The sequence below is a fragment of the Orcinus orca genome, chromosome 1 (genome assembly GCF_937001465.1).
Source record: "Orcinus orca chromosome 1, mOrcOrc1.1, whole genome shotgun sequence".
In the NCBI taxonomy this organism is placed as follows: domain Eukaryota; kingdom Metazoa; phylum Chordata; class Mammalia; order Artiodactyla; family Delphinidae; genus Orcinus; species Orcinus orca.
The window spans coordinates 59,198,591-59,208,731 of record NC_064559.1 but is presented as its reverse complement, the minus strand read 5'-3'; the positions used below and the strand labels follow the sequence as shown (position 1 = coordinate 59,208,731).

The window sequence follows — 10,141 nt, the reverse complement described above, 5'->3', positions numbered from 1 at the left end:
AACACACCATGGCCAAGCGAGTTGCAGTGATTGGAGCTGGTGTGAGTGGTCTGTCCTCCATCAAATGCTGCTTGGATGAAGACCTGGAGCCTACCTGCTTTGAAAGAAGTAATGACATCGGGGGACTGTGGAAGTTTACCGTGCGTAGTTCATACCCTCCCACTTCCACCAATCATAATCTGGTCGTTTGCTTTGTCCCTGCCGAGGCATGGTCGCTTTAGCCTACCTTGGTGATCATTACGGGAGCAGCTCACTGCAGCAGCACAAGTTTGTTATGGTGTTGTGCTGACCCCAGGCAGGATGCAGTCTGATAGGTGATGAACTTGGACAACTGGCAGGGTAGGGACAAGAGACAGTTGGAGGAGAGAGGAAGAAAGAGTTAAGTCTAATACACAAACATAGTATTGGAAGTTACGATGATTTCTGGAGCAGGGACATTGTAAGACAAAGTAGCAGCGTGTCACATTGGGTAGCTGAATGGCATTGGTGAATATGGAGCAGATGACACTTTAGGAAGGACAGAAGTTGGCATCAGGGAGTGGAGCCCCAGCCCCCAGGCATTGTTCAGGTCTTTGGGAAGAGAATTGGCAAGGGTGAGGCAAGAATCCAGACCTTGAAAGGTCTAGGGGGTATTTTTCACATTATCAGAAGAAAAAGAACACAGGCACTAATCCACCCTTCTTAGGAGTGTAATATGCAGCTAGTGGGGTATGCTCAGGGCTAGGCCAGCTATTAGGTGACTTGAGCATCAGGAAGTGGGGCTGGAAATGACTAAATACCCCCTGCCTCTGGCCAAAACTGGTCCTGGTTACTGGGAATAGCAGGGCCTTCAGAGGGAATAAAGGGACCTGCCCCAGTGGTAGGGTATAAGGTGTCAGAAGACGGGAGGCCCAAGTACTAAATGCTTTGGTTGGGGAGAGAAGAGCAGCCTTTAGTGGGAGCTCAAGGTTGGGGAGGGTGCTTCAAACTGGTATGAATGAGGGAAGCCTTCTTGGAGTAGGCAGCATTTGCCAGTCTTTGATGGATGGTGAAGAAAACAGAATAAGCAAATACATGTAAATGATCACAACCCTAGGATTATAGCATACTGGGGAAAAATAATTTTTTTCTGGTGTACTATGGGCCTCTTCAAGCCACCAAATGTCAATGTGGAAGAAAGTATTAGGTTTGCTGTTTGACCCCATGGTTGGTTTGGTTTCCTTCTCCTATTGTAAAGTGATACAGATTAATCTTAGAAAACAGTACTGAGTTAAACAAAAGAAAAATACAAATTAAATATAATATCAATTCTCATGAGTCAGCACTAACAAAATTTTGATGTAATTTTTTCCAGTCATACAAATACTTTTTTTTTTCAAAAATGCAATTGTAGCATTCATTTTCATCCATTCAACAAGTACTCGTGTTGTCCCTCTACCAGGACCTATGGGAAACAAGATGGACAAGGACCCAGACCTCCTTACTGTCTGGTGGGGAACAGAAAGAGTAAACAGATCACTACAATGCAGTGTGATTGGTTCTGTGCTCAAAGTACAGTGTGCTGGGGCAGGGCACAATAGCTACCTTGTGAAGATCTGTTGGGTCATGGAAGGCTTCTTAGAGAACATGATGGTGAAGGAAGAGACTTGAAGAAGAAAACTTCGGCCACGAGAAGTTCACCAGTGCCTTTAATATAGATCTTCTTGTTTTGTTGTTTTGTTTTTGAGTGACAGAGATCGAGACAAGACAACAAGTTGAGGAGTCCAGGAGAAAACACAGGCTGCCAGTATGTGATGATTCTTTCATGACGACTGAGATAAGACAGCGAGAGACAAGGCTGGAAGGGGATACAGGTTGAAAGGGAGTTTTGTTTTGTTTTGAAAATTTGAGTCTTCAGTATTTTAAGTGTGGATGGGAAGGAGCCAATAAAAAGAGAGCGGTTGAAAATATCCATAGACAATAAATAGAAAAATTAGTGAGGAGTTCCTTAAACAAAGGCAAGAGGAAGAGGTGCAGAGCATGAGTGGACGGAATAATCATGGCAAGGGAAGAAGGAGAAGATAAGCAAGATAGACCGTGGGCCTGTGTTCATGGAATATTTTAAGGGCAGTGTCATTCTTGGAGAGCCCTATTAAATGTTGTTAGCGTCTTTGTAGATTGAGAAAGATATCGTATTTAACAATTCCAACCTCACCAATGATTTCTGATAACTATAGCATGGGGACCCAATGCTAACTTTTCCAGGAACTCTTTGGAATTACAAGTGGAACGCTAACTGCTGATGGTCTCTGTTCTCTTCCTCCTATCCCCCCACCACCCCATCAAGCTAACTGTGCTTTCACCACAGGAAACTTCTGAAGATGGGATGACCAGGGTCTACAAGTCATTAGTGACAAACGTCTGCAAAGAAATGTCATGTTACAGCGACTTCCCCTTCCAAGAAGATTATCCCAATTTCATGAAGCAAGAAAAATTTTGGGACTACCTCCAAGAGTTTGCTGAGCACTTTGACCTTCTGAAATACATTCAGTTTAGAGTAAGATACCTTGGGTTATGGAAGGTTAATGAGTAGGGGCTGGCCCATTCACCAATCTGATGGAAATGGGATACTTAAGTAAACTTCTTCTTGACTTTCTCTCTATATGAATAAGGCAGATAATAATCCTGCTGGTCATGTTTTACTCAAATAAGTCACTAAAATACTGAATTTCCTGGTTCTTCCTCTAAATCCAGACTCTCATTCAGGATAAAATTTAGAATGTTTTTGAGAGGAAAGGAAAAATGGATTTTGTTCATGAAACCCATTGGGAAGAAATGACTAGAAGTCTGAACCACAGATATTATAATGGGTCAAAACTCATTTTCCTAAATTTTTTCAACATTCGGTGTTTTAATTCATCTCCTTCTCACCAGGAATAAAAACTGAATGTTTCTTCCTTGCAGTGAAGGCATTCAGATGTTTTGGGTCCTAATCTATATGACCACTTTTGAGACTTTGCACAAGTTATTTAACTTCTCTAGGGAAAAGATAAGCCAATGTTAACAGACCTCCTATCGTGGGACTGACTTGGCCCACTTGAAATAACAGACATGGTTACCGTACGGTCATTGTATGAGGTCCCAAGATGACTGATGGAAAGCGAGTGTTTGTCTTTTGCTTTCAGACCACAGTGTGCAGCGTAACAAAGCGTCCTGACTTCTCCGAAACTGGTCAGTGGGATGTTGTCACAGAGACAGAGGGGGAGCTGGACAGAGCTATCTTTGATGCTGTCATGGTTTGCACTGGACACTTCCTGAATCCCCGTTTACCTTTGGAGTCATTTCCTGGTGAGTCATTTCTGCCTAAAACCATGCCTACTCTTCTGGGTTCTTCTAGAAGTTACCGATTTGTAATTGGAAATACTTCCTCGTGATTATAGACAACTTCATGTGTACCCTCAGAAATAATATGTACAAAATAACTTTGAAAGTTATAAAACACTATGGAGGTGTCAGATTTTATTATTTACTTATTAATATAAATGCTGATGTTATCATTTAAGTTTTATCATGCCTGTCTGATTCAAGCTCAGTGATCACAGAAGGCTCAAAACTATCAGATCGGTCATGAAAAAATATAGGCTTTGAATTTCGTCATTAAATTACAGGTCATTTGAATCAGGAGTGACCTGTAATTCAATAACTTAAAGGAAGTGAGAATACAAGGAAACTTGACAGAATTTTTTTTAAGAAACAGACCAGAAATTATACATACAAAGAAATATTGTCACCCTTCAAAACAGTCATCACAATAATAATCCATCCACCTCTTAAAGCAGGGCTATCCACACAAAGGAGTTTTAGAAATTCCCCTTTGGAAATGCTTTGGATCCAATGGCACATTCTTTTTAATATACTCACAATTGGCAAATCCCCATCTTTTGAAGTCAAGTGAGGATTACTAAAATGTAGTGAAGCTACTCTTCTTCCGTTACTCATAAGTGGCCCTAAAGGCAATTGAGTATGAAGTTTTGAAACTTCTTTTAGGAATTAAAAGAACCTTTAAGAAACGAAGATGTGAAGAAGAAAGTTTGCAAACCTTAGACAATAAAAAATGAAATATAAATCTTAAAACATAATCTCAAATTAACAAAATATTCTGTTTTCAAAATGTGTTAGGGACCAAGGGAGAATTCAGTACATAATTTTACAAAGAAGCAATATTGTAAATGGTGGGTCAGCTTCAGGCTTGCTGCTAGTCTATGGGCTAAATACATAATCACATAGTACCAAAGGAATATATAACTGCCTCTATAACAATGTTTCTATGAGGAAATGTGTCACAAGTGTCAAATAAGAGATGCTTTGGGAATTAAGTGTCTTGTCAGGTTTGAGGTGGCTAATCCTTTACTCCTAACTACCTTCAGTCCCACTGCGACTATAACTAAAGAACACTGCTGCAAAAGAGCAATCAGGGGCTGAGAGGTGATGATCTTTGTGGCAGCATGAAGTGTCCAGACTGGCAGAAGTGGGCTCAAGGAAAGAGATTGGCTAAACATAGAGTAGCAACATAGTTTTGGATCATCTTGAGAGCAGACATTTCTACATACTTTAATGACCTCACGGAGGTGGGGGAGGAATAACTGTAGTAGAAATATTGAGGTGCCCCTTTCTTTTGCCCTAAAACCCAGATATTGGAGAAGGAAGAAACCCACACATGTAGATTTTAGAGGCTCCCCCTGAGGGGGTCTTGGTTTATGACCAGACTTTAGAAGAATCTGTTATGGGGGACAGCAGTACAGATAATCCCAGTTTCCTCTGTGTTTCCAGAGTGAGGTATCTTGGTGAGTGGATACGATGTAAACTTTCCGGGAAGTTCTGGTCTGCTACAGTTCCCTGCAGGCAATGGCCCTGGATAAGTAGCATTTAGCATAATGGTTATGAACAAAGCTCTGGATCCAGACCCTGTGCTAGTTGCTTAATCTTGGATGAACATAACCTCTCTAAGCCGCAGCAAAGTGGAAATATAAGTTCCCATCTCAGGGTTGTGATGAGGATTAAATGAGATCATCATGTAAAATACTTAGTATCGTACAGAGCACACAGTAAGCACTCTATAAACAATAGCTACTACTGTTATGAATCATGACCTTTAGTAAGCTATTATCCACCAGCTGAGAATTGCTTGGAAGAACGTGCTTCCTAAGAAGCAGATGCGTCCCCCAGACGAAGAAGTATTTCTCCCTCTTAGTTAAGTTATAACCCCAGTTATAAGCCTCAGCAGCCATTCCATCTCAGTGCTGGACCCTCCCAGAGCCCATACAGGAATCACGGGATGGGTGGCACAAAGTGCAGTTCTGCAGGTCACCCCTCTTGATTCTTCTCTCTCCCACACCAACAAGTTGTGTAAACGTGACTCTCTAAACACACATCAGTTGTAATCATTAGTTACAGATTAGTGGTCGCAAATGCCTAATTATATTTGATCGATTATTAACAAATGTTCTTAAACTCTGTGAGCGTTGTGCATGGACTTCAAGCTTCTGGTCTTCCTTCTCCTAAGGTAGTTGCTAAGCATTTTTCAACACATAACAGCAGGGGAATAAGTATAAGATGAAGAAACCACAATAGCAAACTATTCCAGAGATATTTGCTGACAAGGTAAACTAGGCCCTGTGCCTCCTAGCAGACCGTTTTTTTTTCTGAATTAGTAGTTTTGATTTACCAAATAGATTCCTTTGGGGCAGGGGAGGGGGCAAGGCATTATTGACGTATCATTGATTCAGAACTACCTATGCATTCCATACTTTTTCTTGGGTCCCCTGCTCAAATATGCAATTATGGAGAACCTATTATTTGAAAAGCATTGTGTTAGGTACATACAAAATCTATGAACCAAGGTTGAGCCCTCAGGAAGCTTCTCTCCAGCCAAACCTCAGTGAATAGGTTGAAGCCCCACTCTCTAATGCATTCGAGGCACGTGTTCTTCCCCCTTCTTGAAACCCTCTTAGGGCTTCGCTTTTCAAATTCCTAATCATCTTTCTAATGTCATTCTTTGAAAAAAAAAAAAATCACCTCCTCCAGGATGACTTCCCTGACTCAGTCTAGGCTGATGCCCCACTGAAGGCATCGTAACACCTCCTGTTCTGGGGGGCAGCATAGTATCATGCTTGACAGCTGAGCCCAGAGTCAGATGACCTGACTTCCCGTCCGGCTCTGCTACTTACTGTATGGCCTTGGGCAAGTTGCTTAATCTCTCTGTGCCTCCACTCTCAGCATTAGTAAAATTGCATCATAATATTGTTCACCCTATGGGGTTGTTGTGAGGTTTAAATTAATTAATATGTATAAAATCCTTAGAAGAATGTCTAGGACTTGCTAGTAAGGTCTGAATAAGCGTTAGTTAGCTCTTGTCTGTTTACCTATTTCTCACTCGAGGATGAACTCTTTAAGGGTAGAGACTGCCTTTTATTCTCACATCTCCTAAACCTAAAACCTGAAACAGTGCCTTGGGCTATACAATGTTGAAAGTACAGGTCATGTAATATAGAGTTATTAACCAACTGTACTTTTTCTTGTAATGTCCCTGCAGGCCTCATCTGTGGGGCTTGTCCTTCTCCTGCCCTTGGTTGCAATTTCAGGCCATTCCCACCGCTTTTCTGCTCACTCTCAAATAATGAAAAGTCCTCCTCTGTCATCTTTTTTTTTTTTTTTTTTTGGCCATGCCATGCAGCATGTAGGATCTTAGTTCCCTGACCAGGGATGGAACCCGTGCCCCCTGCAGTGGAAGCAGAGAGTCCTAACCACTGTCCGGACTGCCAGGGAAGTCCCCCAACTTCTCATTTTTATAGCTGAAATGTTCTGTCTCGTGTAATAGTAAAAACTGGCAATTACCTGTAATGATGAAGCTTCTCCCCTCCCCCAGCCGGCTCCTGCTTTGTGCTGACAGCAGCAGTGAGAAGAGATGGTGCGCTTGGCTGCTCTCTTCCTCTGCCAGTTCCTCCTCCAAACCTTTCACTCACCAGCTGCAGTCTCTGGCCCTTCCAGAATTGGAGTCAGGGCAAGGACAAGAAGAAGTAAGGGGGCAGGAAAAGTCTTTCTTCACTGGCACCAACCAGGTGCTAGTTCTCTCAGGCCTTGGGGGTGTTTAAGATCCATGCTTTGTGGGGTGCTTTCCTAGGCTCTGCTCCAGAGAGACGCCCCATGACTAGGGATCGTTCCGTGCAGCCCCTGTTGCTACAGACCAAGCACTCTCAGACTGGCCACTTTACAAGTCCCTAAACCCTAGCTCCTCCCCAGGTCATTTCCATAGACTATCTATTAAGGTCTCATTGCCAGTCCAGATGGCTACCTTGTGCAAAGTCCCTTTAAATTGGCATCAGACAGGCTCTCTCCTACATGGCTTTCATCTGGTCCACATGAGACATGTATTCCACACTGTCAGCAGTAGTAGATGAAAAACTTGCTACTGGTGCAGCCACCCCTTGCAGGCAGTTCCAGTCACAGCCTTTCAAGCGTGGGTCACACACCAGTCTCTGTGCTCCATAGACTCCAAGGGTCGAGGTCTCGCAGGGGTCTCCCAGAAGCCCCTTGAATATTGCTTCGTGTCAAGGAGACAAAAAATGCAACAGCACTTAAAAATCCTTTCCTGAAAGTCTCCAATTTCCAACCTCTGGCCACTTTGACTTCAATCCCTGAAAGTGAGAAGCAAAGGATCACAAAACCTGTCTGCATACACCTTCTTTGCAAATTCTGCCTAGTGGGTTTAGCACTTCCCTAGGAATGTGGCAACTATTTGTTGCCATATTTAGTGCATTTAGTTTTCAGCTTTGGGGGCCTCAGCAGGCAAAGACTCCTATTAAAACATTGTGTTATATATAGTAGCTCTTCAATAAATGTTATTGAGTAAATGAATGAATCAGTGACTGTCTGGTAGGAGAATGATAGGTTCCAGGAGACAGTTTCATCTTTTTACATTAAAATTGCAAAAGTACTTGAAGTATTGGGGTGAGAGGCTGAGGAACCCTCTAAAGTGCAGCGCCTCCCTTTCCGATTCATTGTCAGTGCTTCATCTCACCGGTCACAGGGTCTGAAGGTGGCTGGCCCCATCGCTGTTTATTTCCTCTGCCACCTCTCACTGCTGAAGCTGTTACCACTGACCCTTTCGAGCTGGTCCCCAACGAGGGTCCTCCTGCCCGGTGCTGTTCGAGCCAAGAGGCCAAATTTGGTTCAGAAGCAGAGGAAAGCTTTATTCTTTGATCAGAGAGTGGACAGGTGCGAGACCTGGCTCTAGAGCAGGCGACCCCCAGGACGTGGTGGGGCTGCTTTGCAGGGTTCTGTCAGCAGGGAGGGGGCAGAGACAGGCACAGGCTCACACTCCAGATCGAAGTTTGGACCCAGAGACTCTGCACACAGCCCATCACCGCCACCACCTTCAACTGAGGGTCACGTACTGCGCTTCTGCACACTCCCCTGAGCTGAGGCATCAGCGCAGCCGTTTCACACTAGGAACTCAGGTCTGAAGGGCCAGAAGCGAGGCCTCTGCACGCAGCACCCTGTGAGCAAGTGACACTAGACTAAGCACAAAGGAAAAGACAAAAAGGTTAAACTTTATCTTATTACCCAGACTAGGCTCTGCTGGTGACAAATCCCTCCTCTCTTTTGTCCTTCTCCTCATTCTTGAGGGGCGCTAGGGGGCGCAGGTCCATCTTTTGTACCCCCCGGAAGAGGACCAGACTTCTTCCCAGATGCCTTTTAGATGCGTTTGATGGTCACCAGGCCTCAACACTAACTGTTCGTATTGCTGAGCGACCATCATTTATCTAACCCTTTGGAGACAAAGGACACCAGATAATTTAAGATACATGGTCCAAATATTAGCAAGAGCAAGTTTTTCCTAAAAATGCAGGTATCTAGGTCTTTTGCCTGTAGGCAAACGTGCCCTGTAATGGAGGCTCACTGCAGTGGCCTAAGTATCCCTGGTCACACTTTGTTGTTTTTTTGGAAGAAAAGCTTCAGGTCAGAGAGAGGTTCACATGAGTCGGGCGGGGTGGGGGGGGGTCCATGGCCCCAGGTTGTCTCTCCAGAGGTAGCGTTTAGGGTCCTCTTCACTCAAGGGTGATGTGCCCACAGAGCGATCCCTGCAACGTCAGGGCAGAGTAGGTGGTTAGGGTCACCGAGTGGGGTCCGTTCCTCTTAGGACTGAGCTGGTCTTGCAGGCTGCTGGTTTTCCAGGTTTTTAGGTGTCCCCAGTCTCCTGGCCAGAATGGGTGGAGGGCCAGGTTGGTGGGTGCAGGCAGCACCTGGTTACCATATTCCATGAAAGCTTTCATAGTTTCTCCTCCCTGGAGGGCACACTTGAGTTGTTCCATTTCAAGTTAAGGCGTCCCTTCTCTCGGGCTCGGGTAGTGGCTGTACCATAGATGAGTTCAAATGCACTTAACTTTCACTTATCCCTTGGGGCTAATCACATGCGGAGCAGGGCAACTGGAAGCAACTTCATCCAGTCTTCTTGAGTTTCTGGACATAGCTTGGCTAAGGCCCATTTCAAAGTCTGATTGGAGCTTTCTACTCTCCCCAACAACTGAGGTCTCTAGGCTGAGTGCAAAGTCCACCCACAGTGCCCGTTATCCCCTTCATCACTTGAGACACAAATGCTGGACCATTATTACTTTGTATGGACCCTGGAAGCCCAAACCTGGGAATTATTTCTTTTAGTAACGTTTCTATACACCCAGAAAAAGAGTCTACTAGCACCAAGAGATACCTGAAATTGCAAGGTACTCTCGCCATGCCAGTGAAATGTCTGCTAATCTTCCCCAGGATATGTCCCTCTGGTCTGAATGGGCCTCACCTGGGGGCCTCTAGGGGGTCTGGTGTTGGAGTTGTTCATTGTGCAGATGGGGCATGTCTCAACTATCCGACTGATTATACTTTTCATGCCAGGAGTTACCATGACCTCAACTAGCCAATTATATACCTGTAGTGAGTTCCTTGATGAGCCTCCCTGATGGCTTGACAAGCTGCAGTTTGGGTGAAGAAGTATTGCCCGTGTTCACTAACTAGCCACCCATGGCCTCCTAGATCTCTGTCGAAGCCCCATTTTCAGGCTCTGTTTAATTCTTCCTCTGTGCAGATTGAGGAACAATTGGATGGATCTGGCCCTTGAGGTATGAGGGGTAGT

The 10,141-nt window shown here is 44.4% G+C and overlaps 1 protein-coding gene across 1 annotated transcript in view; it reads left to right on the top strand.

The window, feature by feature from the left end:
• Positions 1–10,141, top strand: part of FMO4 (flavin containing dimethylaniline monoxygenase 4) — a 30,314-nt gene continuing 20,173 nt past the window's right edge. Inside the window, 3 exon segments of the mRNA XM_033428069.1 lie at positions 1–140; positions 2,327–2,515; positions 3,144–3,306. Of these exon segments, the coding sequence (XP_033283960.1) occupies positions 9–140; positions 2,327–2,515; positions 3,144–3,306 (484 nt within the window). The 5' untranslated portion in view covers positions 1–8.